General features: G+C 53.8%; 10 protein-coding genes across 10 annotated transcripts; 4 read left to right on the forward strand and 6 right to left on the reverse strand.

Annotated features, from left to right (window-relative positions):
- Positions 1–3,876: 3,876 nt before the first annotated feature.
- Positions 3,877–6,522, reverse strand: AYL99_01281 (hypothetical protein; the record flags this gene model as incomplete). The annotated part of the gene is made up of 1 exon (XM_018832797.1): positions 3,877–6,522. One exon carries the CDS (start codon positions 6,520–6,522, stop codon positions 3,877–3,879), a length of 2,646 nt encoding a protein of 881 aa, XP_018698676.1.
- A 1,074-nt stretch (positions 6,523–7,596) lies between these two features.
- AYL99_01282 (hypothetical protein) lies at positions 7,597–9,000 on the forward strand (the record flags this gene model as incomplete). Its single annotated transcript, XM_018832798.1, has 1 exon — positions 7,597–9,000. The coding sequence occupies one exon, from the start codon at positions 7,597–7,599 to the stop codon at positions 8,998–9,000; it is 1,404 nt and encodes a 467-aa protein (XP_018698677.1).
- Positions 9,001–9,574: 574 nt separating this feature from the next.
- AYL99_01283 (hypothetical protein) lies at positions 9,575–10,033 on the forward strand (the record flags this gene model as incomplete). Its single annotated transcript, XM_018832799.1, has 1 exon — positions 9,575–10,033. One exon carries the CDS (start codon positions 9,575–9,577, stop codon positions 10,031–10,033), a length of 459 nt encoding a protein of 152 aa, XP_018698678.1.
- Positions 10,034–10,419: 386 nt separating this feature from the next.
- Positions 10,420–11,775, reverse strand: AYL99_01284 (hypothetical protein; the record flags this gene model as incomplete). Its single annotated transcript, XM_018832800.1, has 1 exon — positions 10,420–11,775. The coding sequence occupies one exon, from the start codon at positions 11,773–11,775 to the stop codon at positions 10,420–10,422; it is 1,356 nt and encodes a 451-aa protein (XP_018698679.1).
- Positions 11,776–12,218: 443 nt separating this feature from the next.
- AYL99_01285 (hypothetical protein) lies at positions 12,219–14,132 on the forward strand (the record flags this gene model as incomplete). The annotated part of the gene is made up of 1 exon (XM_018832801.1): positions 12,219–14,132. One exon carries the CDS (start codon positions 12,219–12,221, stop codon positions 14,130–14,132), a length of 1,914 nt encoding a protein of 637 aa, XP_018698680.1.
- A 298-nt stretch (positions 14,133–14,430) lies between these two features.
- AYL99_01286 (hypothetical protein) lies at positions 14,431–18,408 on the reverse strand (the record flags this gene model as incomplete). Its single annotated transcript, XM_018832802.1, has 2 exons — positions 14,431–18,278; positions 18,345–18,408. The coding sequence occupies 2 exons, from the start codon at positions 18,406–18,408 to the stop codon at positions 14,431–14,433; spliced, it is 3,912 nt and encodes a 1,303-aa protein (XP_018698681.1).
- A 437-nt stretch (positions 18,409–18,845) lies between these two features.
- Positions 18,846–19,607, forward strand: AYL99_01287 (hypothetical protein; the record flags this gene model as incomplete). Its single annotated transcript, XM_018832803.1, has 1 exon — positions 18,846–19,607. One exon carries the CDS (start codon positions 18,846–18,848, stop codon positions 19,605–19,607), a length of 762 nt encoding a protein of 253 aa, XP_018698682.1.
- A 68-nt stretch (positions 19,608–19,675) lies between these two features.
- AYL99_01288 (allantoinase) lies at positions 19,676–21,331 on the reverse strand (the record flags this gene model as incomplete). The annotated part of the gene is made up of 1 exon (XM_018832804.1): positions 19,676–21,331. The coding sequence occupies one exon, from the start codon at positions 21,329–21,331 to the stop codon at positions 19,676–19,678; it is 1,656 nt and encodes a 551-aa protein (XP_018698683.1).
- Positions 21,332–22,813: 1,482 nt separating this feature from the next.
- AYL99_01289 (hypothetical protein) lies at positions 22,814–23,307 on the reverse strand (the record flags this gene model as incomplete). The annotated part of the gene is made up of 2 exons (XM_018832805.1): positions 22,814–23,191; positions 23,242–23,307. 2 exons carry the CDS (start codon positions 23,305–23,307, stop codon positions 22,814–22,816), a joined length of 444 nt encoding a protein of 147 aa, XP_018698684.1.
- Positions 23,308–24,034: 727 nt separating this feature from the next.
- Positions 24,035–25,862, reverse strand: AYL99_01290 (hypothetical protein; the record flags this gene model as incomplete). Its single annotated transcript, XM_018832806.1, has 2 exons — positions 24,035–25,758; positions 25,829–25,862. 2 exons carry the CDS (start codon positions 25,860–25,862, stop codon positions 24,035–24,037), a joined length of 1,758 nt encoding a protein of 585 aa, XP_018698685.1.
- Between the last annotated feature and the right edge of the window lie 902 nt (positions 25,863–26,764).

Here is a 26,764-nt window from a genome sequence, read left to right on the forward strand (position 1 = left end):
CGTCTCACTGACTGCTTTAGCAACCCCCATTACCTGTCCCAACGACCTCAGTTCAATCTCCACTCGGAGACGATACAGGGTCAATTTTTAAATCTGGCTCCTGGAGTATTATTGCCTGTCGATCCAGGGGGACATGGAAAACGAACCAGCTTGGGTTGAGATATCCAGAATCTCAGCAAGGCAACACGGTGAAGTCCACAAGACCCTCTCTGGCTTCATCGGGACCGGGATACCCACAGGACGGAGAATGTGTCTTATTGGGTATGTTTGCACTTCCTTGTTTTTCAGCGCCCACCATAAGTGGAACCGTCCTTGCCTGTTATTCTTTGCTGTCTACCGTACATACGTGATTGCCTCTTATGCGCCCCGTCTACCGGATGGATACCGCGACCGCACTATTCATAAACATGGGCGAAATGACGAGGAACGATGACGATGACGGGGGCGGCGGGCACGGCCGCTAGGGAATTCGGGGGTGTTCCATGTTAACAACATCCAGACGATATCTCGCCAGGGGAAAAACACGAATTCCAAATACCTCGCGTCATGGCTGCATTGTCCAGGTATTGTATTTTCCAATTCCGGGGCCGTCAAGGCTCGACTGTCGCCACAAATCGGCGGTGGACTTACATTTGTATACGTTCCAAGCCGCCAATAGCAAACGCCACCCGACAAACGGCCGAGATTGACTAGCCGGGCTCGACTCCGGGCGGGCGATGGCGTTACCAGGTATGAGGGTGTATTCGAACTAGGCACATTGAACCCCATTCTTTTCTGAGAGTGTGGAAATACTCGCTGCTGAGATAAGGAGGTCTCCATATCCCCAACGGGGATCCAGCGGCACACGGTACTTGTGCTCCGTGCAGAGAGAGTTCGTGCCTGTCTGGTAACGGACACGGTCTATCAGATAGGGGAAATTCCTGAAGGAGTAAAGAACACGCACTGGACGACACAGGGGCCCTCGTATTTTGGTTTCGTTCTGTGGAACATGACGCGGCGGCAGTCCTTGCCTGTTTGTTTGGACGTTCGGTTGTTGAGAGTCGGATTTTTGGGGGCCAATGTTACTATTAATTTTGCTTCGCATTTCGCTTTCCTTCCACACCCCCCCTGGGTGGCTCAAACAGGATATTGTTCTCAGCCTTGTCGGCCAAACGCCTAACTCCTCAGACTCAGGTCCGGTCACCAGAACTTTGTCGTACGACGGCGCAATGTCTGTGTTCGAAGCTGACTGCCGACTTATTGCCCGACTCAATGACTAAGTCGCTGGTTATCTAATGGCTAAGAATGGATGCATGCTAGCGAGTGCGTCGATGCATGGTGGCAGTGGCGGTGTCACTGGGGCGGGGAGTGGCTTGCGTGGAAGGAAAGAAAGGAGAAGAAAAACAGGTAACTAAGAAGCTCTCCAGCCACCACCACTACGAGGTACTCGGTACTACTTAATTCCTCGCTACCTTGCGGCCTTGTAGTAGCCGGTGACCACTGACACTGCCCCTTGCTTTGTCGTACTCGGTACCTGCATTATGCCTGCATGACCGTTATTTGATGCTCCTCGCTACTACGAGGAGGAATCGATGGAATGCATATGATAGATCATCAGTTTTTTCCTATTTCATGATCCTACCGAGTAATAGTCAGTCCTTCTTGTCTCGTCTGACTCCTCTCCCCCCTCTCTCACTCGCATGTTCTTTCGGTCTGATAACCATCCCCTGCACGCACCCGGCTGGCCTACACCAGCCCACCCAAATCGCACATCGGACATTATTATTGCTCATGCGCACATACTCCTCCGTACCTGTATTTGTCGCGTCTGACAAGAGGAAAACTCAACCACCCACACACCCAGCCCTACCGCCCGGTGACTGCCCGCTATTGTTATTATTTTATTCGATTATTATCATTACTACAGGTGGGGGACGGGTCGACTTGTCATTAGCACCCGAGATTACTAAACAGGCCCCCTTGCGTTCCAAGGGGTGGAGGAAATGAGTACTATTATTACTCGGGTCCGTGTACCGCTCGTTCCAGCATTCATTACAGTATTCAAGGAGTTTGTTGGGTATCACCACCACCACCATCGCCGTCATTAGCGGTTCTGCTGCTGGTACGTATAGGATTGCCCCCCGCGTATATGGATCGAAGCAAGGGGGCCGGAGGGACATGGGTGCTTTCGGTAGTGGACGGACGGGGCTTCCCTACGCACTGTACTCCGTATGTATGTATGTCAGGTACCAAGTACAACTCGGAGTAGGAAGGGAGAGTGTGGGCTGTTCCCAGAGCCGCAGCTGCGAAAGACATTCACTCACTCACTCATGTATGGACGCGCATGACCGATGACGCGTGAGATGTTCGTGAAGTTTCGCTCTCTCTCTCTCTCTCTCTTTCCCCATCAATACATTCATCGGGCGAGTTCGGTTCATACATATATATATATATATATGTATCTAGGAAGTGGAGGCGGGGGAGAGGCGGAGGGGTTGGTTATATATTCTGTATTCTCGATTTACAGTATATTATATACACGTGCACGCAATGAATGCACAAAGCCGATCGACGTCAATATTGTGCGGAGGAGACACGAGGGGACGAGCGGAAAAGGCACCCAGTAATTAATTATGTACACAACATTCAGTACTGTCTGCACATTGGACGGATGTCCCCTGCCACGCAATACCTAGGATGCCGTGTCCGAGCATGTATATCCCATTCCATCCCATCCCGTCTTGTCTTCTCCGCAGCCACAGCCTCGTCGGTCTGTTACTGACTCCCACCGCCAGGATGGCCCATATCCATACCCATATCCACATTCATATCAATGCTCATGCACCGGTGCCTCGTGCCTCGTACTCGTTCACACTCACCCGCCCCTTCATAGTGGCCTTGGCCCGTGGCGCGCCCGCCCGCCAGCCCTCTTCTTCCACGTGCCCGTGTGCCCGTGCTCACCATTGCACATACATACCTCTCGTCCGAGTGAACACTGCTCAGATGAACATTTGTCGTGCTTAGCTGAAAGTTTTCTGACATGTGCCGCCCCACGTATCTATGAACAACACACACACACACACAGATACGCACACACATCACACACATCACACCCGTGTCTATCGATCTATCGATCTATCATGCCCAACCCGCTCTGCCTGCCCTGGATGAGGTATATGGACGTACTCCCGTGGCGTCTCACAACCGATCGACCGACCCACTGAACCAGCAAGGCACGGATGGTTCTTTTGCCTTTTTTCCTTGCCCCTGGACGGCGACGGCAACGGCAACCCTCGCTTGCTTATGGAGGTCATGTGTGTATAACTCCTCCTCGACGCGAAGGCAAGGTCCTTTCAAAAGCAAACCAGGGCTCGCTGTGTTTTATTACCATACGAGTAGATGCTCTGTACGAGGGACTGTCAGGCAGACTTTCACTAGTTCAGTCGGTGGCTGTATGGCTAGTAGTAGGCTGCTGAAGAGGAGCAAGAGGTTGTTAACCGCTTCTTATATATGGATGGTCGGTTGAAGGAGCTGCTAGCCCGGCAACGGAGTAAGTAACACCAGGATATTGTAGTTGGGCTCGGGTCTTGGTAGTCTTTTGTGATTGTATTTCGTGCTATGTATATATCTCATCTGGTGGTGGTTCGCAAGGGACTGACAACAGAGAGCCTGATGTCTGACTTTGAATTGTGTATCATGCTGCTGTCCCCATGTAAGTGTCGTAGGACGACGGCAAAGGAGGAATCCATGTCAAAACTGTTCCGTCGCAGGTCCACCGGTTCCATTCGCCTCATCCCTCCCATTCACAACCGAGTATCCCTCCTTTTAATCCATCCTTTCCTATCATCGTTTCATAGACCAACCCTTGACATTCTGTGGATTACATTTGTATTCGTATTACAACCGTCCATGCCTCGCCTTGAAGATCGAGATCTTGTCATCATAGAACAGAATCTCCCGCAACCTCCAGGTCGGTTTCGGCCCACCAGAACCACCGGCTTCTCCTCCATCTTCGCTCTCCTCACCGTCGTCGGTCAGGTCATATCCATCGTCCGAAACAGCGTCGAAATCGCTGTCGTCATCCGGATCGCCATGTTCGCCGTGGTCACCTGCTTCCTCGTCGTGAGAGTCGTGATCGTGATGAGCTTGGGGCTGACTGGGATGTGGCGCCGCCGTGTCATCACCTGGTCCAACATCGTCTCCAGAGTGATCCTCACCGCTCGTTCCTGAATAGGATCCCTTTCGAGGAGTCGCATACTCCAATATCTCGAAACACTGGGTCTGAATTCCGAGATAGCACAGCTCAAGCTCTGGTCTCAGGGCAACGATGTCGAGGACTTGCAATGCCGCTTCGCGAGAATGAACCGTTCCATTGATGTGCTCGGCGATATGCGGGATGTGCAAAGAGCGCAATGTCGTCGCATTGGGCAAACGCCGGAGGAAATAGTGCCAGTCCTTGTAGTCGATTGACATGCTTAGCTCTCGCAGTTTCATTTTGCCGCTGGTGATGCAGGTGATGAGCTCACGGTTGCTCACCCATCTCTTCCAGTTGGTGTGAGGACGTTCTGGGTCTTCGGTTCGGAGTGTGCTGTCGATGAGGAGTTTCGTGAGGCTGGAACGGTGCCGTCGGATTGCGCTTCTGAATATCGTGTCGACCGTCACCGACGACTTGTAATTCGCGTTTTCTTGAAGGAAAAGCCATTCGAGGCTGTCCGGTGCCAGAGTGTCCTTGAGGAACGCAATCAACGATTGAGATACCATGTCCGTGTGCAATCGCTTCAATCTCAGGGGATAGTCGGACCGCGCTGGTGTAGGTGTTGGGGGCGTGTTCATTTGCGACCGAAGCAACATGCTCGACATTCCGTTCGCTGAAACCCTGAAAGGCGTTGCTGACGCTCTCCTCCGACTGGTAGGAGTAAACTGTTTTCGAAGCGCTCTCCACAGCTGATCGTGGTTTCGACAGCCGAGAAGAGTTAAAGTCGTCAGTCGTGACCAGTCGACTGCTTTTGAAAACACCGCGATTGACAGGTAAACACGCTCCAGTTCGAGCGTCTCCAGCTGCAACTTTCGCGCCGGTCGACCTTCTCTCTGAGAGTCGTGGAATACGTCGCTGGCGTGGTGTATCTGGTTGTGGCCCAAGGCGGGAATGGGGTCCTCTGGTGATCGTTGCTTTGTCGCTGAGACAGGAACCATGTCGGAGTGGTCATCCTGGACACTGTGGGCAAAAAGGAGAGCACCCAACTGGCTTATCTCTGCAGTGCTGACTGACTCTTCGGAGCCTTCCTCTCTCTCGTGTTCTCGAGACGTGTCCACGGTCGTAGCGTGGTGGGCTGAGTCTTGTTGCGAACCCAAGGTCGACGACGATTGATCCTGTGCATAATGAGAGAAGGCGTCGCAGAATCGATGTACCAGGATGCCGAGGATGCCTCCTGGCCGCGGACTCTGGTCAGCCATTCCAGGCATAGGAGGCAGAATAACGGTTCGGTCCTCCAAAGGTTTTGCCCATATGTCGAATTGGGCGTGCGAAGCTATGCCGACACGGAGTTCCTGGAGTCTTCCCAAGGACCTCTCGATGAGAACGCTCATCTCCTCTGCATAGGGTAGTTCGTCGATGTCGAGGACACTGAGGCTTCTGAGAGGTGGTAGAATCGAAAATGTCGGGAACTCGACTCGAGGATATGGCGGAATCTGAAAGAGAGAATTGGCAGATCCCGCCAGAATGGACGGCAAGTTGGAAGCCTGCGGCCCTGGAATGGATCCCGGTGGCGGAGGAGAGGCCAAAGGCCCCTGGTCTTGATTGTCATGCCAGCGAACCCAGACTCGTTCAAGACGACATTCTTGTCCGTCATCGCGGTTGCCGAGCGAAGCCAGAGCCATCCAGACATCTCGAAGAACACCAGTGGGCATGTCCCAAATGAAGGCTTCAAGATTTCGCATCCGTCCTACTGCTAGTGCGACCAAAGTCCCCAGCATCTTTCCCCCCTCTTTCGTGATGAGATATTCCTGAACCCACTCGGCGGGCCCGTTCCCCAGACTGAATTTCCGGGTGTACTGAGCAAAGTGATTGCCACGTCGAATCTTTTTCGGCCGGTCCAAGGCTGTCTGAGCGACCTGATTTCGGTGGCCGCAGTTCTGACAGGCATGTTGGGTTTGCTGCTGATACGGGGCCTCCCCAAACACGTCCTGGGCCATGACCAAAGTTGCCAACCCGTAGGTTAGAGCATCGACGCCCATGCGATTCTCAAATGTAGCGTTGGCATCCGGCCAAACAATATCAAAGCGGGCATAGATATGAGGGATGACCAACGCATGTAGAGCTGAATGGGTCAAAGCGAGGGATGTCAGGTCATTTGTATGTGTCAGCTCTCGAAGAATGGCTTGTAGAATGTCGACGGGCAAATCCAACAGGCGCAAAGGCTCTTTATGCGCCATAATTGTGTCCCACTCTTGTTTCTTTCCATGAAGATGCTTCGCCAGAAGAGTCTCTGCGCCCTTCGCCATTGATTTCGTGGGCACTTCCTCGATCTCCACAGCCGCTTCCATTGTAAATTGGTCTTTGCAACTTAACGGGATTTTGACGCTTCAGAAAAGAGCCTGTGTTGGGCCTGACACGGTGTCTCGTGCGGTATGGCGAACAGGCTCAGAGCATAAGCCCTGAGCCGGAGAGAATCCTTTATTAGCTGACCATGGAGGTGTCACTGAGGGCGGGAGATGAGTGGAGGAGGGATGACAGGTGAGGCGACGGTGAACGAGTGAAGTGAAGAGCCAGGTTGCACGGTGAAAGAGGGCGGTGCTGGCGGTCCAGAGGAGGTTTTCAGGCGCAGGTTGAGGTTGTGATGTGGTGTTGGTGGTGGTGGTGATAGTGGGTTGGACAGTGCTGAGCGCCGCAACGAGTTGACATGCACCTACCTGCGCGGTTAAGGGACTCGAAATGGGTTGGCTGGGGGAAGCCATGGCGAACTAGAGCCAACTGGGCTAGCCCTTGAGCAATCACTTTACGCGGGTCGCGTGAAAGCTTCTCGTCAGGTGCGCGAAGGTCGCTCGGGTCTCCATATCCTCGTGCTCCCTCATCCCGCACTTTAGGTCACAGGCGAGCCTAATTTGTGAGCCACAGGCACCATTACAGCCATCCATCCCACCCATTCTGCAGGGCTCCGGTAGTCTCTCCTCACCCGCTTTGTCCCTCACCCCCTGGGAAAGTTTGAACCCCCAAGGCTGCTTTTTTGTTGCCCTCTTCCCCTTAATACCTAGATTTTTTCCCCCGATAACACCCACCCCGGCCGAACGTCACGTTTTGTTGCTCATCTTTTCCCTTCCAATCTTGCATCTCTCTTCATCTACCCTCCCCTTCATCTTCAATCATTTGGCCATCCTTCGATGGCTTGAATCACACCACACTCGTTCTCGTCGCGCTGGCCAGACAGTCTGTCAGGTCGAGAGCTGCTCCTCAGCCCAGCCTAATTCTGCTTCTGCGCAGCTCCTTTGCCTCTGCGACCGTCAACGGCCGGTGCCCAACTGCCCCTCACCTATCCTCAAAATCACAGCCAGCCGCTTCCTCCTCTTCCTTCTACGGTTCATTTGTGTCACGTCACATCTCGTCCATTACACTACATCAACATGGACAGATGCCCCGATGAGGTGCTCGTCAAAGTCTGCTCCCGGTTGAGCTTTCAGAGCCTTGCCAATGTGCGACTGGTCAACAAGCGGTTGGCCGAGGTCGGAGCCGAAGCCTTGGTAAAGAGAGTGCGCTTTCACTGCACCCAGGAATCCCTCAAACGTCTGCATGCCATTTCTCAGCACGACGTCTTCTCCAAGTATGTCGACACCATCGTCTTCGAAGGCAACCTCCTCGCCAGCGTCCCCTGCATCCACACCTACCAAGCCCACTACGAGCTCGACCATCACCAGAGTGAGAGACCGCGATCGCCTGGCTCAGATGCAACTCCCCGCGAGCAGAGACTCTACGAGCGAAACATGGCCAAGTTCATCCGCGAAATCGAGAAAAAGTACGAGCGCTATTTGGACCTCTACATCAAACAACAGAAAATCCTTCAGTCCGCTGCCTATGCTGACTTTATTGCGGCGAGCATGCTCTCTTTCCCCCGGCTGAACAAGCTTGTCCTTTCGACTATTGGCCGCTGCAAGCACGTTCTCTCTGAAAGATTCCTCGAGTCGTTTACTGCCGACTGTGCGATGCCAATCGAACAAGACACCAGTTTCACCAAAGAACAGCTGAAACATTTGCTCTTCCCGCAAGATCGACCGCTCACCCACCTGGCCATGTTAGAAGTCCACGTCATGAGCCCCAAATTCTTCACCGGCTTCGTGGAGGCTGATTTGATCTGTCGCGCCTTCCAAAACCTGAAAGTGATTGACTTGAACTTCCGCCTGGAGAAAGATGATAGAATCGGGTTGGACATTATGACGGCGGACCGCTGCTATGCAGACCTTACCAAGGGATGTCTAGGAGCTGCACTCGCGACCGCGCGCTCTCTGGAACAGCTGACGATCAACTTCGATGACTACGGCTACTATGGGGCGGTCACCAGCCTCGAAACCATTCTAGGGTTCAACGCGTGGCCACACCTCACGATGTTGAACGTGGACTGCATGTCGACGACCGAAGATTATTTCTTGGGCATGCTGAAACGCCAATCATCTTTGCGTGACTTGCGACTGGGCTTTATGACTCTCGAAAAAGGTCGCTGGCCGAATGCCACGAAGCGGATGCGAACAGACCTGCACTTGATGACCTTCGTCGCCAGTGGCATTCTCGAGGATCCGAATCAAATGTTCCCAATGCATCTTCTCGATACTGAAGCCTACGTGGAGGATCACCACCACTTCTCCTTAAGCGACGCCCTCGCACTCTATGTCACCGACGAATTTGGCATAAGTGATGGGGACGACTACCACCCATTGCTCGACGAAGATTTCACCGACGAAGAAACCCTACGGGAAGAATACGGACCATTCGCGGAAGCCGATGATGACCTTTCGGAAATGGACTGCAGTGACTAGGCGAGCCAAGCAGCCCATTTCTTCTTGATCCATGCCCATGTATGATTACGAGCTTACGACCTTTTTCGCACCCACCTGTACAGTACTCAGCACTGCATTTTACGAGAGACGGTCGACCGCAGATACCCCCGTGAGCTTCCTTGTCCAGTCATTTTCCGGTTTCGAAAGACTTTTTCTACTGTTCAGGCTAGAGGCCCTTATCGATATGCTTTGAAACCGAGGACAGATTGTGGCTTTGTGTGGGACGGATGGGACAAAATGGTGTCGCCATGGCTAATATTCCCTGTGTATCCATACCTAGATCAGCCCGGGAAGCCACCGTCAGATTTCATGCCCTCAGAAGAACTCGAAGCGATTGTAATTAGAAAAGCATACTCTCTGTATGTAGAACTTATTTTCCAACCAGGGGTCCAGCCTTGCAGATGCTGATTCTGCTTTCCTGTATGAGGCGTAGACGGCTAATTGTCGGGCGATGGGAGCTGGTGCTCAATTGCTCTTAAAGACGGAGTCGTCGTTTTATTTTGTTTGACTGTTCGTCGGACCTCCCTCAGACTTCACAGTGCCTCCTTCTACCATGCGACCAAGTCTCCGTTCACTTGCTGCTCCCGTCACTCCCTCGTTCAGACCAGGCCAGCGGCCGCAAGCGTTGGCCTTGCTCCCTCCAATCCCTCTATATCGTCGTCTCCTGCGCATTCACCGCAAGCGGCTCAATCCTGAGGAACGGGTCTTCGGCGACACATATTTGAAGGCGGAATTCCGAAGACACAAAGATATCGAAAACCCTCTACACATTGTCGGATTTCTGACGGAATGGCAACAGTACGGCCAGCAACTTGAAGGGGAGGACTGGAAGGGGCAAAAAATTGATTCTCAGTTGTTGGATAAATTGAGTGACCAACAAGTCGGGCAGATGTACGAGCTAATGTTGGCGATTCAAAGGAGAGGGAGAGACAGTGTCGACGAGGAAGAGGAGGGAGACATTTTGAAGGCGATTGAAGACGCCCAAGCCTCAGGTACAAATAAGCAGTCATGACGAGTGCCAACAGTGTGTATCAATACGGGTTCGGCAAGGCCCCAAACCTCCTCTGTCGTGAGTTCCAGCTCCTGCTTCTTCATGGATTCGGACTATGCCTGCCAGCCAGGGTGTACCTTTGTTCTCTACCTTCAACCTGCGAGCGACCGGAGGACCAGAACAGACAGCTCAAGGCTTTGTGCGACCGAGGAGTTGTATAACATTCCGAAATGGCACTATGTTGAGGAAGACGTTATGTACGACTACTGTGCTGGGTGTAACACCAAACCTGCCAACGAAGCCATGAGAAAGGGTTTGGTACCAGTTCAACAATGCCGGAAGACCTGCACCGGATGAAGATGTCAACTTTGAGCATAGGATACCCTTGAGCACCCTATTGCCAACACTCACACACCAAACGGATAAGTCTCCGCCTCAAGCAGAGCTGTATTGGGCTGTGTCTTTTCCAGCGCTCCGACCGCGTGCGTCCTATCGAAGAACATATACGCGTCGAACTGCTTGGACAACCTGGATCGGCTGTAATGACTCCACAGCTCAGTCTTTGGACGATAGATGACGCCGATGAATCGTTCAAGCCGGTTGATCGAGAGGGTTCTGCGCGTATTGTCGTCACAATGTATCTTGCGCATGTCGAGCAGAAATCTCGAGAGCTTGGTGCTGTGGGCCACATATTCCCAGCTGTCCTCCAGCGACGGATTGACGTTCATGATCTGCATATCACCACCCCACTCGTGTGCGGCAGCTACTGTGCCTTCGTGTGTGCCGCAGCCTACGAGGACCACGTCGGATAGATTCTCGCGACAGAGCTGACCGAGATTGAGTTCTTCCCGCTGCGCGCCCATGTCGGTGTATCGCGCGTCCCCGAGGTGGCTGTTATGAGCCCATACCACCGTCTTGCATTTCCGGAAGTCAAGCAGGCGCTTCAACGCGCCGAACATATGCAGATCCCTCAGGTTCCAGCTGGCGGCATCACTATAGTACATTTTGCGATAGTACGCCTCCGCATCCGCCACCAGCACCGCATTCTGCTCGGCGCTGTGGAACCTCTCACCGTCGTTGATTTTGGCCGAGTACTCCAATCTTTTGCGCAGCAGATCTAGGAGCAGCTTGATGACATCTTCCTCACAGGACTTGAGGTGCTCTGCGTATTTGCTCTGGAGCATTTTGCGTCCATACTGGTGTTCTCTGTTAACCCAGCGCTGCAGTCCAGCATATCGTTCTCTTGCCTCCTTGGCCATTTCGGGGTCGATATTCTGCAAGTACTCAATCACCGAACTCATACTCGATCCCATTGAGTACAGATCCAATCCATACACGCCCGCCTTCTCCTCTGAGGGCAAACCCTCGTTATGGTCCCTCATCCAATGGACCAAGTCTTGCATTTCGCGGTTCCTCCACATCCATGTCGGGAACCGTTGAAAAGGACTTTCCTTGTTCCTGGCCTCTTTCACCGGGTCAGGATGTTGGCCAGGCCACCGTCGCACGTAATGATCCATTGCCTCTGCGTCGGGCCAATCCGCCTCCAGCGCTACACACTGGAACCCATGTTCTTTGATGAGCCGCTTTGTGATTTCTGCGCGAGCGGCATAGAACTCTGACGTGCCGTGGCTGGCATCGCCCAGCAGAACCACCTGATATTGGCCCAACCAGTCGAATGATTCGCCGAAACCGGCCGTGTTGATAGGTGGCAGTATCTTTGCGGCACGCCGCATCACTTGGACCAGTGCAGATGTGCTCGACATGTTGAAATGGTGATCTGACGAGCCGGATTGGAGAGAAGCAGGCCTCTACTTTCAGACTCACGGACGATCCTTCTCTGATGATACTTTGTGATATATATATATATATATATATATATACACATATATATTTATATCCTGCTATCCTGGAATCCTGGAAGCTGTGACGTAGCGGAGTGATTTCATTTACCAGGAAATGGTTTCCACCTGTTTCCTCCCCACACTAAATGGACAGATGATTTGCTAGAGTGAAGAGTCCTCCCGGACGGGGGGATATCTCTCTATACCACCCACAGCTGAGCTAACTCGACACCTTTCTGATGCCGCTGCCGCTGCCGCTGATTGGGGAAGTCTATCAAGGAATGGCACGGGCAGTGGCCCCCAGCTCGGACTGCGACCATCACCATCACTATTCCTGCAGTCCGTTGAGCGGCTGAGAGGGCGATATGACGACCACCTTGCCTCGAAGCATCGTCGGGTCCAAGCGATCCGGCTTCTCCCTGATCGACCCGCAAACAGAGCTCTTCCACCACAGGGTCGGCCGAGCACAACATGTGGCCATCTCATACGTGTGGAGCGACTGGACCGACGCACAGGATGCGAGAAACCCTCTCCGCCATTGGCCTGAACTGCGAGAGAGACTTCTGAAGATCGTCGGGCCCGGCGCCAGCACGTTCATGAAGATATGCAGCGGCCAAGCGACGCGCTGCTGGATCGACTGCAAGTGCATCGACCAGGACTCGGCCGACGACAAGAGCTACTGGGTGCCGCGAATGGACGAGATCTACTCTGAGGCGAGGTGTACGGTGCTGTTGCTCCGAGACGTCGACATCGCTGCTCTCCAGAAGGCCGAGGCGCTCCTGGGCTGCGATGTCGACGAAGACGACAACAACCACTCCTGTCTCCTGACGCAGAGTTGCGTTTCCGCCACGCTGGATGAGGAGCTGGAGAGGAGTTGCGTGGACAGCCTGCATTCAGTCTCCATGGCGGCATGGCGGAAACGCGCATGGATTTTCCAGGAAATCCTCCTGAGCAAAGAGTACATTCTCACCGACGGCCATGGCGGCGAGATCAAGCTGTCGGACGTGGGCACCATGACCTCGCTCCTCTTCCGCACGCACCCAGACCAACAATGGCTGGGCGAGCTGGCGAGCTGGTGCCGGCGCATCTTTCGCCTGCGGGCGTATTACTTCAACTACACGCTCTGTCCGTCCAACGTCCTCCAGCTGGCCGCGTCTCTCGAGGCGACGTTGCCGTGTGATAAGTACTATGCGCTCTGCGGCATCCTGCGCCTGAAATCCATCCAGTACCAGAGCACCCACACGGAACACGACGCCCTGCAGAATATCCTGGTGACCTTGACCGCAAAGGGGAGGTTCTCCTGGCTATGCGCCATCCCTCCCAGCCCCCCCGACAGGGCGAACAGTCTTCACCTGGACGGCCCGCTGCTGCCGTACATTGAGAACCACCTCGACCTGCACTCGACCTGGTATGGGCAGCCCGAAATCTCACGGTCGACGGTCAGCTTCAGCTGCTACCACGTCGGACTCGTGAAGGAAGCGACTCCTCTCGCAGAGCGCATCGAAGAGGCTGCGCGATATGCGGACCACATCGCCGACTTGTCTGCCACCGACATCCCGCGCCACCTGGCCGTCCTCCCGCCCCTGCTGCTGCGCATCTGCCGCGACGCGATCCTGCCGTTGGTGACCGAGCCGATCCTGTCGCGTCTGTGCAAGGTGTTCCAGACGCCGCCGAAGGACGCGGGATCCACGATCCTCATGAAGCTGCTGACGCTGCGAGATCCAGCCTCGTTATACGAACAACCACCACCACCACCACCACCACCACCACCATTACCGCAGCAACCTCCACATCGCACAAAGCCTACCTCGGTATCAGATGTCGACATGGCCGTCGCCGCAGCGCGATTGATCCAGCACCACGTCGACGAGGTCAAGAAAGATCTGGACCTGATCATCTGGACCCCGTTCCAGCAGAGCCGCCGCCGTCGCCGCAAGGAGGACCAGACCGAACACGATTACTACGCCATCGGGACGAAAGGGTGCGTGGCGGGCACCGACGTCTTCCACATCCGGCAATACCCGCTGCTCTTCGCCGCGACGCCTGTCCGCGAGCAACAACAACAACAACAACAACAGCACCACCACCAGAAAGAAGATGAATCCTCCCCTTCCTCCTCGCTCCGGTGTGTCTGGCACACGGTGCTGCACCAGCCGGAGAACAAGGAAACACGCTTCACCACAGCCACGGGTCGCACCACGCTGCTCTTTCCTCTGAGGCGCCACACCTGGACGAAGTACCGCTTGACGATGCAGCTGGAGGTGCCCTCGGAGACATAGACTCACTCACTCACGCGCTGGGAGGGAGGAAAATCATGTTTGTTGTACACACGTGGCTGGCAGTGGCGGAACGAAATGATGATCACTGACTGGATGGTGGACTTGGGAATTTGAAGAGGGGATATCGTCTACTAGGTTGGTGATGGTGGTGTTTGGTAGATATAACCCGCGTCACCACATATTTACATAAGTCAACAAGGATGACCATCCCTGGACCTCACTCATTTAAGGCGGTGTCGAGTTGGCCTCTTCAGTAGCATAACTCTGGCAAGCCAAAGTCCTTCCTTGCCCTTCATCCTCATTGCTCCTCTTCGCTATCATCCCCCTGGTCGAACTGGTGTGATCTTCGTCGATCACGGTGCCCCATGCCGGGAACTGGTCTCCCAATCGAAGTCTGGCTGCTGCGTATCCTTGCCCGTTTCGCAGACTCGTTGATGCTGCCCATGAAACTTGACTCCTTTTCAAGGGACATCGCTGAATCTTCATTGTCTTCGTCGTCTTCATATTCACGGGGTGAATCCTCATCAACATTGTTTCCGTCGTCCTCATCCGTGTCCTCGTCCGTACGTGCAGAGTCATCGTCATTAGTATTATCGTCATCGTCGTCATCTTCGGTTTCTGCCGCTTGAGCATCGACAACCTGTTCTGCCAGTACGTCGTCATCTCCGTCCGCGGAACCCTCAGAAGTACCGTCTTGCTCCTCATCAGTTTGCTGAGCCGCGTCTAGGTCATCCGATTCTCCATCATCATTCGTTCTGCTTTCGCTGTCGCTCTCCTCCTCTTCGTGCTTCTCCTCATCAAGGACGAAGTCGCCATTCTCCATCACAGGGATCTCCTTCAAAGGAGACCTCGATTCCAGTCGTCGTCGCTGGATGGGGATGTTCGGCGATGGTCGTTCCTGGCTGCCCTGGAGTATTGCCTTCAGGCTGCTCGTTTGCGAAGGCTTCAGCGCCGAAGTATTGGCCTGGGTTTGCTCAAAGAGTTGGCTAGACCCAAGAGTCTTACCAGGCGTCTTTGTGATCAGCGGAATCCCGGTGCGAGGAATTTCACTGGCCGGGGATCCATCTTCGGCCGACGAGCGCAGCACTCTCTCCTCATCCTCGCTGTCTGCTTCAGAGTTGAACTCATGCTCGCTGCTAGCGTTCTCGTTCAGAGCATTCTGTGCCAACTTGTCGTCCGCGGCAGCTTCGCCATCAGCTTGACCCTGACCTTCTCCCGCACCTTCATCACTATCCTCGTCGTCATCGACAACATACTTTTCCGAGAGGCCTTTGTTCGGGGTTCTTGTTCTCGGCGCCTCTCCACTTAGCCTCAACACCATCTTCGACGGCTTCAGAACCCGACTCGACCCGGGACGTTTCTCCAACGCATCAACCTTGACCCACCTCCCCCGTTCCTTTCGTGAATGCCGAGCGCGATAATGGTTGGAGCACTGCTGTGCGGACCGTGTGCCCATTCTCTCACTGACCTTGTTCCACGGGATGCGGTGATCCTGCACTTCGTTCCCCGTTGAGTCGTGCCGTAACTCATCCAAAATCTGGCTGAGCTTGACGTCCTCCGCTTTGGACCACTCACCAGTATCCACCTCGCCGTATCGTAATTTATGCCACCATCGTTGACTGACTGCATCGACGGTCCTCGTCAGCCTTCTTGCAATCTCAGCCCATTTTGGCCCGAGCTCTTTGTGCAATCGAATCAGGTCCTGGTCATCTTCAGCCGTCCAGTTCCTCGATCCCTCCACATTCTGAAAGTGTCGCTCACGATAGCGCAGCAACGATCGTTTGTTCCGATCTGGGAGAACATCCATGTACTCTTTTAGAAACTCTGCTCGCGTGATGAACGGCCAGTTCCAACTGCTTCCCTTGCCCCGTGCCAAGGTATCGGTCATCATGTCGTTAAATTGAATCCGGCTGATGTTGTGGTACGCGCAAAACCGATCTCTCCACTTGTTCAGCTTGTTGGCCTCGGCCTGACTGAAGGCGCCTGTGCGTCCTTGCAAGCCGGTACCCTTGCCGTGGCCCACGTCCTTTTCGTGTTCGGCGAGTGCAGAAGCAGCCCAGAACTGCTCCGAGCAATCTTGGCACCGAAGCAAGTGCACGTGCGCAGAAGGCATCTTCAAGTGTTTATTTAGTTGGGTCTGGTTCGCATATCTTCGATGACACCTGGGACACTCGGCCGAATCTCCATTGCCGGGTCGTTCAGATTTCGGAGCTTCGGTAACTCGGCGGGCTCTCTTGGCCGATTCTGCATCGCTCACATCGCTGTCGGTATCGGTATGTTGATCCGCAGCAAGGTCCGACTCATTGTTGTCCTCCTGATCTTGTTCTTGTGCCCTTGACGCAGGAAACGACCTCTTGGCGACAGATGTTGCAATGTCGGCAGGTTCACTGTCGCTATCGCTTTCAGATATATGAGCCTCAATCTGGGCAGATTCCTTCATCGGAGTTGAATAATCTACACCAGGCTCTGCTCGGTTTTTGCCCTTTGGCGTCGTGTAAGGGGTGTTTCTTACTTCCTTCCGACTGAGCCCTTCAAAGACATGCAATCCAGTGCGCTCACGGCCGGCCAGCGTGTAGTCCTTCTTCTTCAACTTCATGCTAGAAGAACCTGCTTCGCCCGTTCGTGGAACGACTACTTCAAGTAGTTGTTTGACTGAGCTGGATGGCGGTGATTTCGGATTGAGGGTGGGGTGCCTGAGGTTCGAACCTGGTGTGTATTTTTGAGCCCAGCCATCCACCCTTCCCTGTCTTTTCTGCAGCCGTGGCACAATCTTGTCCGTGATTTGCCGACTTTGTAGGACGTCCGCGGCCCCTGACTTTTTCGAGGAAATTAAATCGCCCAGTTCGTTTGGTGGGACAGAAGGCGGCGGAGAGTCAGGCGATCCCTTCCTGCGTTTGCGGATCCTTTCTGGGCTCGGTCGTTGGGGATCATCTCCCGAATTCCGCTTGCGTTTGAGATTCCCTTTCGGCATCGGAGTGTCTTTCACAATTATATCCTCTTTTTCATCGAAGACGCTAGACGGGGAGGTGGACTGCTTGTCGGAAACATCGTCGGCGGTGTCGGCGTCAGGTGTAGCCTCATTCATCTCGATCTCCAGTTCGTCCTGTCCATCTGGCTGCATCTCTGCTTCGAGGTTGTGGTCATGATCCCAAGGCTCCGGTTGCTCGCGAGGAGTCGTGAATTCTATTGGATCCTCTTCTGGCGGCTCCCCGTCTTCAACCTGAATATGGGCATCGTTTGACACCTTGGGCGGTGCAGATTCTTGTTGCTCAGGTATCTCGACTTGTGGATCGTCATTGGGGGTTGAGAAGGCTTCAGCAGATGCTATCTCCTTGGCACTGTGCAGCTTCATATGATTATCCAGGCTATCTTTTCGACTCATCTGTTTGCCGCAGACGACACACCGGAAACTCGTCGTGTGAACCTTGGCGTGTCTTGTGGCTGCCTTTCTTGAGCTGAAGGTCGATTCGCAGTTGTGGACGGTCGCCAAAGGACATGGAAACCGGGCTTTGTCGTTCATCTTGAGCTGTGGTACCTCTATGGCTGGCGGGCTCAAATCCTCTCCATCTCTCGCTTTGGTCCCTGCAGCAACGGCAACCTCAGCGGCAAGATTTGTGTGGATGGTCTCAGCCTGCTGGGAAGCCAGATTGTCTTCATGCACACGGTCGGGACGCGCGTATGACATTGAAGCAGCATTCTTCTGACTTGCTTGATTGAGCGCAGTAAATGTAGTGTTGCCAAGATGCCGCTCAAGCCTTTTCGCAATGTCTACATCGCTTGAATCTGATACCGCATAGATGTGATAGGTTTCAGGCTCCGTATCTTGCAAGGGTCGATAGTTTGGACTTGCGTCCCTGGAGTGTCTGAAAGGGGGGGAGGGACGTTTTGTAACCCCGTTGGTTGCGTCGTCACTGGTGTGGTTCTTCGAGAGCCGCCTCCGGCGCCTGCGGTTCTTGGATTCCCTCCTTGGCTTATCGACGCCCTGTCTCACCGCCAAAGCCCGGGCGCCGTGTTTGCGATCGGATCGTTTTGCCATACTTGTGGACTCATCGAAAGCAGGTTGCAGATTGCGATCAGGTTCAACATGGGAGTTGGGGCGCGAAGCTTGGTCTCGGTCGTCGGGAATCTGAGAGATGTCAAAGTCTTCTGAATGCGCACTTAGTCACTCTGCCTCCTACGCGCCACGAACAAGACCCGTAAGGATTCACTTACCGTCTTCAGGATCAGATTTTGGGGGTGAGGTAGACCCAGACTCTTGACTTTGAGTCTGCCCCATAATAATAGCACAATGCGCAGGACTGTTTCATATTATATGCATATGCACAGCCGACAGAGGCCACATGGAACGAGAGGAAGGACTGCAATGCGCGTCAAGTGAGATATTGTTCCGTATACATGACGGGGTGCCACCTCGGATCGCGAACAGCAAGCGGAGTTGAGGTTTCGAAAAAGAAGGTGAATCTCCAGCGAGAGGTCCCCACCGAGCACCACGCGAAGGACCACTCGGAGCTACCCACCGGGAGCCACCCTGCGGCTAAAGGATCTACGCAGCACTCGGTTCGTCGGTAGGCGCACCTATGGAAGTGGGGGGCGGGCTTGCTAAAGGGCCACAGGCACCACCCGGGCTTCGACGAGGCCCATTGTTGCCCATCTTCATCACGGCACCAGCCATTTCGTCTGTGTTCCCATCGCATATGCAGGAGATACGGCGAGATGGTCCTCCTTACTGCCACACCTCGCATTCTATCTGCCATCTCCTCCCTCTCCTCGAGTGACCGCTCGTCTCTGGCCACCGTAAACTTGCCCACGACATGCGGGCAGGCAATCGAGCACACCACCCTCATCGCCATATCCCGTCTCAGTAAAACAATCACTCTCAACAGTCTCCTCCGCGGTACCCGCATCTATGTTCCTCCACCGCCGCCAAAACCCCAGCCATCGCCGGAATACGTTGCTCTCATGGCAAAATTACGGAGAGAACAAGAACAACGCGAATACGCCGCTCTGGTTTCCAGTTCCGTCTCCAGTTCCTTCGATACAGGCCGAGAAGATGAGGACGATGACATCTCCCCTTCACTAGTCCTCAACATCTTCCTCAGCATAATCCTGTGCGCAGCAGCAATATTCTACTTGACACGCTGGTGGGCGAACGACGGGTTACGGGTGCTCCTGTCTCTAGCTACAGGAGTTGTGGTGGGTGTCGCGGAAGTCGGCGTATATGCGGCGTATCTGAGGAAAGTCAAGATGAGCAGGGACAAGGAGAGAAGGAAGAAAGAGCGAAAGGTCGTCCTGGGAGAGTACACTGGTACGGAAACAGGAGGATCGTTGGCCTTGGACGCCAAGGGCACACCTGTGTCTGTCGATGTCCATGCGATCATGGAGAAAGAAGAAATATGGGGCAAGGGCATTAACGGGGGTATGAGAAGGCGTGTGAGGGAGAAATGGCAGAAGGATCAAGAGAAGGTTGAAACATGAAATGGTATTCGTTTGGAGGATGTCTACAGTCATCATGTCAGAATCTCATAAAAAAGCTCTTCGGGAATTCAGCCGTCGAAGTCATAAATCCACCTTTTAAACCAGCTCTTCACCTTCTTCAGCTCCTTGGTTCTCGGCTCCAGCAACAACTGTCCCTCGCATTCCTTGCCAACAAACCCGTTGTTGCTTCCGTCCCTCACGAACACCTGTTTTCCTCTCAACCACGTCTCTTTGACCTGTCCGATCATGGTCTTTCCTTGATACGGAGAGCATTTGTTGCGGAACAGCATTGTGCTTGGCTCGACAATCCACTCCTTGGTTTCGTCAAAGATACAGATGTCGGCGTCAAATCCGACGGCCAGGTCGCCTTTCTGCTTTTCCAAACCTACTTGTGAGGCAGTATTGGTGCAACACCATGTGACGACGTCGATGATGGCTGATTCTGTACCAGTCAAACCCCGGCGAGTCATTTCCGTCCACAGGATGGGGAGGCCCAGCCCGACCGATGAGATGCCTCCCCAGGCGGAGAAGAAGTCGCCTTGATCTGTCTCTAGTTGTAAGGATTTGACGCTGTCTTTGGGTAGATTGATATGTCCCGGGATGTGAGAAGGGAGAATCTTGAGATCAGGTGTACAGGGGGAGTGATCAGACACCACCGTCTTGATCACGCCTTCCTCGGCATGCTGTTTCAATTCTTCCCAGAGACTATCTTGGTTCGACTGGGTTCGAATGGGTGGGCAGCATTTGTGTCTCGTGTCGCCCAAAGCAACCTGTTCCGCAGCCAGGGACAAATAGTGTGGGCAGGTTTCGGCCGTGACATTGATTCCTTGCGCACGTGCCTTCCTCAGCAGAGGAATCGCTTCCATAGCTGACAAGTGGACGATATGCAGAGGTAGGTTCGGCGCAAGGTGGGCCAAGGAGAGAATCTCCTCAATGGCATAGGTTTCAAAGGAGGGCGGCCTCGACTCGAGGAAGGTACTGTACGCATTAAGAGGTCCGTGCGGCTGCAGGGGAGGTAATGATATCTGGACGTCATCACCGACTGAATCTGCAATAGGCGGTATCATCTCTGCATGAAACATGACAGTCGTAGGTTCATCTGCCAATTCAGCAAAGACCTTGGCGATGTCGGTGGATGAGACGGCCGGAAACTCTTCGACGCCACTGTCAATGAGGAAGCCCTTAAATCCCCTCACTCCCTCTCGGACAAGAGCCCTGAGCTCGCCCTCGTTGCCAGGGATGATGCCCCCATAGAAGCCCACGTCAACCCAGCATTGGCCTTGTGCTGCTTTGATCTTCTCTTGCAGCCCCGCAACCGTCGTGGTGGGCGGTATGGCGTTCAATGGCATGTCCACCACAGTCGTCACTCCACCAAAGGCGGCGGCCTGTGTCCCCGTGTAGAAGCCCTCCCATTCTGTTCGGCCAGGCTCGTTGAGGTGGACGTGGGCGTCCACTAAACCCGGCAGAAGTATATGCGGCGAGTAGTCAGTATATGGCGTGTTGGGAGGGAAATCGGACTCAGGAACGATCGAATCAAAGGTCGCGGTGATTTTCCCTGTGGCATTGGATATGACAATGGTAGCCGGGGAAAGTCGACCAGACCGGATGGCTCGAGACGAAGCGATCACAGTTATCGGAGACTCCCCTGCCGCTTCTAACAAGCCATTCGGGGGAGATCGTGGAGGCGTCGGATAAGGATGGAAGGCTCTGGTCCAGCTAGTCATTGTTAAGATAGGCGGTAGAGCATCAGCCGCTTGCAAAGGCTCGATATGAACAGCACAGGCTTTGTGAACACACGCCGGGGGAAATGGAGACGCTGGGCATGTGAACTGGGGAATACAGCCCAAATCAAATGAGAGTTGATAAGCAATGCGCAAGTCCTCTCAGCACCGTTTTGAAGAATGGGATTGGGGCGAGACTTCAAGTGGCTAGAACAAAGGACGACGACAAAGGAGAGACATATCACCTTTCATCGGCCACTCGCGCACATCCCTCGCATCAGCTTAGGTCCCACGCAGCCACCGTCGGGAAGACAGGGCCAGCTGGTTATCCCCAGCAATATCGCAGGAGCGAAGGGTGGAAGCCATGCTGGCGGAGGAGTCCGATCGACATCTGCATTGCCGGACGCTGTGAGAGGCGCCATTGGTGAGAACCCGCGTGCGCGCCGACGCTGAGCGCGTGGGCGGTATCTGTTACTCGATCATATCGAGTAGAGATAAGAGGAAACGTCTCTCCGGAGGCTCGAAGTTTGAATTTTGGTGGGATGGTGGGCATCGCTGGCGCTGACGTACGCCTGTTATCGTTGGGGAATGGAGACATGTGCCTGGACCTGGAGCTTGTGCGCAACGACGCTTTGCCCTATGCAGCTGGCCTAAGCAGCGGAATTCGGGACTCGGGAGGCGTCGCGATAAGGGGCCTCGGGTGTGTCCTAATCCATATTTGGCCTCGGCTGCCTCTGGAAATGTATGTCCATTACTCGATCTTATGTCCATTTTTACTCGATGGAAACTCCTGACTGGTACTTTCTGTGTGTATGTCTCTCCTCTTGCTCAAATTTCGCTCACATTCCGTAAACGCGACGTAATACTTTCGCTTTGCTCCGGTGAAAATTTGAGGTATTTCGCATAGGGTTTCCGCGGCCTGCGCAGGCAAGGAATCGGCAACGACGAGGTCTTTGCAGGAGGCGCATTCGGTGGCTATGGTCACCAATGAAGAGTCGGGGGTAGCCCGGAGACCTAGAGGTACATTGGAGGCACAACAGGCAAGTAAAGGCGACGGGAATCGAATGGTCTTGACCTTAAGTCAAAGGTTAGCAACACGCAGCTGGGCTTACTAGCCTCACTGATTGGAAGCTTCATCGGAGAGACGACAAGCCTGTGGGTTGTCTCCCGTCAACGTGAACGGCGACCTCCGATATCATTGAAGAGAGGGTATGAAACATGGACAAACAACAATTCTGAAGCACTGAGAAGAGACTGAGGATTTATGAAAGGAAGATGAATGAGGAGGTTGCTCTGGACCTCGTGTGGTCACAGGATCAGACCAAAAAGCACTATGGTCACGTGCCATGCTCTCTCTCAACTTCTGTTCCACCTCAACTTCCTTCTTCCTCCTTGATACAAAGCGGTCGGTCTACCTTTTTCGTTTGCAATCAGGAAATAAGTCCACTCTCTTCCTCTCCACCCCTAACGAGCTCCAACCATGGCTCAAGCGCGGCTGGGCAACTGGTCAGGCCTTGGATGCCACGCGCCCTCCACTTGCTCTGCCCCTTGGATGGGTGCGATCCATTCCGGACGATGACTTGTATAGATCTCCACCTGAGGCTTGCTGGCGTGTAACATCTCGTCCCCGTCAACACCACCAATCATCACGGCCACGCCACCATCGAATCCGCTGGGTCTACGGAACAAGGTCGATCCGCAATTGTCGCAGAAGAAGCTGGTCATCTGGTTTCCAGAGTCGACGTCCAAGGTGAACGTTTTGAGGTTGCCCTTCAACACTCGCATCCCTTTGAGGGCGACCAAGATATTGTTTGTATTCGTCGACCCCGAGAACTTCTTACAGTCCACACACCAACAACGCATCTGAGTGAGAGTCAGGGAGGGGCTTCACCGGAAGAGCATGGCAGACGTACCCTCAAGAAAGGCTCAGCTTCCCAGCGCAACCGATTCGCGCCGCACAGGCAGCTGGACTCAAACATTGCCCTTTGTCTCGCTTTTCCTTTGCAGTGTTTTTTGTTCAAGTTGTCCGTTACGGTGTAAACGAGAAGTGACTTATATACGAGTCCGTGTTCTGCCTCTGCGATGCGATGCCTCAAGTGTTAATTCCATGACTGTGTCTTCGCTGCCAGCAATTGGTGACAAGCAAAGCCCAAATGGTCCTTGTATCTCCTAAATCCGACTCGAGCAAGTATCGGGCTTCAAGCTGACGTCTGCAGACCCCGAATGTCTGACTAGAGAAATGCATCAACTGTCCAAAAGGACAAAGAAATAAAGTTGTCCTCGAGCATTCAAAGCAGCCGAGGCGTATCGCGGTGGTTCTAACTAGTATTATGGGACTGACCGTTATCCCTGCCTCTACATGGGTCAGGCGGCTCCGAGGCTCGAGCCAAACGACAACCACCCCATTCACCCCCTCGGCGCAAGGAATACTCCCCAGAAAAAACACATAGGGGAAATTATTCTACCGCCGTTCAAGCACAGCTTGGACAAATAGCAATGGTGCCGACGCGCGGCGAGCTTTATGCAGACGATTATGCCACGATGGCAGGATGGCCACACGAGGTCCAGGTGACATGATCTAAGGCAACGACTCGAGAGGCCGTGCCTCATGCGCACCGAAAGGTTCGCAGCCGTGGAGAAAGGTTGCAAAGTCCTCATTCCCAGGCCTTCAATTGGTGATCGTTTAAGATCACGCCTGCCAATTCACTACGGGTGTCGCTGGTTGGGCCTCATTCGATCGATCAATGCCCATGTCATACCAGCATAGTCCTTGGGCAAATAGCGATCGAACAGTTCCTGCCAGATATTACGCTTTCTAAAGTTCTCTATGCCAATATCTCGGAGCAGCAAGTCTGTGTACAGCAACCCGTCGAAGACAAGATCTGGACATCTCTCGCCTGCGCCTCCGCCAGCAGGTGGGTGTCTCCACCGACAGTATTCACTTTGGAGGACTGTTTGGTATTCAATATCTTGGTGTGCGCTTTTGGAAGAGTTTAATCCTGTGATCTCATGTTGGAAGAATGCCGTTATCCACAGCGCTTGAGCTTGCGCGACCGTGATGGCATTGAGAGCAAGGTGAGCGCCGATGAAAGCGATGTTACGTTGGTCCAGAAAAGGCTTTGCTGGCGGCACCATGAAACGGTACAACCGATACGGCCCATGCCCCAGGAGATCCCTTGAGAGATTGGTCGGTCCTGATCCATCCGGCAGAACCTTTAGGGGACCTGAGCGAAGTCCTGGCACAGCTCTGAAAACCTCCTCATCGGCAAGCTTGACGAGATGCGTAGTCTCGGCCTTTTCTTGTCCTGGAAGTCCGAGTTGCGCTGCCGCACTTGGTGGCATGAACTTGATCGGCGGAGCGGCCCTCCAGCCGGTGCAACAGACGAAGGTGTCAGCGTGAAGGACGTCGCCATTTGAAAGAAGGACCTCATCGCCGGCCAGAGATGTTACGTCAGCCACATGGACAGTTACCCTTCCTTGCTTCACCAGTTCGAACCAGTTCGTTTCATAATTGTGAACGCCTAAGGAATTGCCCATCCAGAACATTGACGCCCAGGGTTTTAGTTTTCTCAGCTCCGGATGCTGGTGGTACCCGTTCGCTGAGAGCACGGGATTCGTTATCACCTTCCAGAACAACTTTACCAACTGTCGACCAAGCCAGGTGTGGTGCAGGAATCTCCGGGCTGGGTTGAAGCCGCTCCCCTCGGCCCAGATGCAGGGCTCAAACAGTGTGAAGAATCTTGTGGTTGCCATTCTTTGGATCGAGAGCTTCAGAGGAGAGAACATGACCGGCCATACCCAACTGGGACCGCCCCCTCCTGGTCTGATCACCATGTTGACATGGGCTCCCGAGGTCGCAGCAGTATAGCAGACGTCCCATGCCGACTTATTGGCTCCAACTACCACGACCTCTTTTGACGCCTCGATATCTTTTGCACGATCTCTTAACTGGCGGGAATGAAGGAAGTTCCCCGTGAAACTCTCCCTTCCAGCATAGTTGGGCACGTATGGGTCAGAGGTCAAGCCCGTAGCCACAACAAGCCGCTTTGCCTTCAGGGATGACGCCCTATCGTTTCTGGCTTGGCCACTTATTCGAAGCAGCCACTCCCCGGTCTCTTGCAGCTCTGCAGATTCGACGTTAGCCTGAAGCCTCAACCGCGACCCCAGACCGAAATGATCAGCGAACTGACACAGATATTCATGCACGACGCTACCGGGGATATGCCGTCCTGGCTCGACACCGAACTTCTCAGGCGTCATAGGAAAGTCTCCGAATTCGTACGAGCCGATGATGTTGTTTGTTTTGAGGCCAGGGTACAGGCGTTCTTTGGCCCACGTTCCGCCGATGGACATGGCAGAGTCTATGATGAGCAAAGTAGCGTCTGGACAGACCTCGGTGTACGTCTTTGCCATCGCCAGTCCATGCCATCCTGCGATCGTTGTCGAATGAGTATGCAAGTCCTTACAGAGTTTCTGGCAGAGCGAGCCAACTCAACTCACCTGCACCAACGATGACCAGATCGAAAGTCTCCATGACGACCGGATATGTCTCCCCCCAATAATCGCTCAGCAGCCCCAAGGTTGTCTAGCTGCTCGCACATCAAGCTTGACGCTCGACCGGCGTATCACAAGTGCATACCTCGTCGCATATTGTGAGTCAGGGTTCAAGGTGACAGACAAATCCTGACCCTTGAACAGCCTGCGTGCTTGTGCTCACACCAGGCGGTCACAGCACTAACGCTGGTATGTATGTATACACCCTGACAAGAAACCCCCTATGCGACTTCTTCAGTATAGTACGTAAGTGCGTACGTGTTTCGAATGTAAGCCAGGACTCATGCCCAGCAGACATGTCCACTTGGGTCTAGTACTCATTATTACAGCACAGACATCTCTTCCCCCTCTGTAACCAGGTCGGCAGCCAACTCGGCTTATCTCGCACCAGGCGGCATGGGGACGGAAATGTCCTCCTCGTACTAAACTTCGTTCCCCACGGTGGAGAAAAACTATTTCACGGGGTTGTAAGACGAATGTTCCGAGCGTTGGTTGGTGGATTCACATTTTTTAGTGACACGCCCGTGACATCGTCCCGTCTGGACTTCGACATAAGCCAGTCCACCAGGGCCTCTAATGCATCAGGTGTCCTTGACTACCCTGGACATAGACGAGTCGTCGCTGACAAAAGCTATATCTGAACCCACCAACCAGGGCGCCCCATTCATCGGTCATACAAGCACCAGTTCAACATCATCCCTCGATCAAAGACAGGGCGCGAGGAGGACGGGATTGATTTTTCGACTAAAATTGGTCGGAAACCCCGCAACCCAGAGTGTGCTGTACAATATAGAGTCTGCAAGGCTCCGTGGTTGGACTATCGGAAGACTCGACGGGCTTCAAGATTGGCTTTGTGGTGTCTCGCCATAGACAACGCCGGAC

Source organism: Fonsecaea erecta (assembly GCF_001651985.1).
Source record: "Fonsecaea erecta strain CBS 125763 chromosome Unknown Scaff1, whole genome shotgun sequence".
Classification (NCBI taxonomy): Eukaryota; Fungi; Ascomycota; class Eurotiomycetes; order Chaetothyriales; family Herpotrichiellaceae; genus Fonsecaea; species Fonsecaea erecta.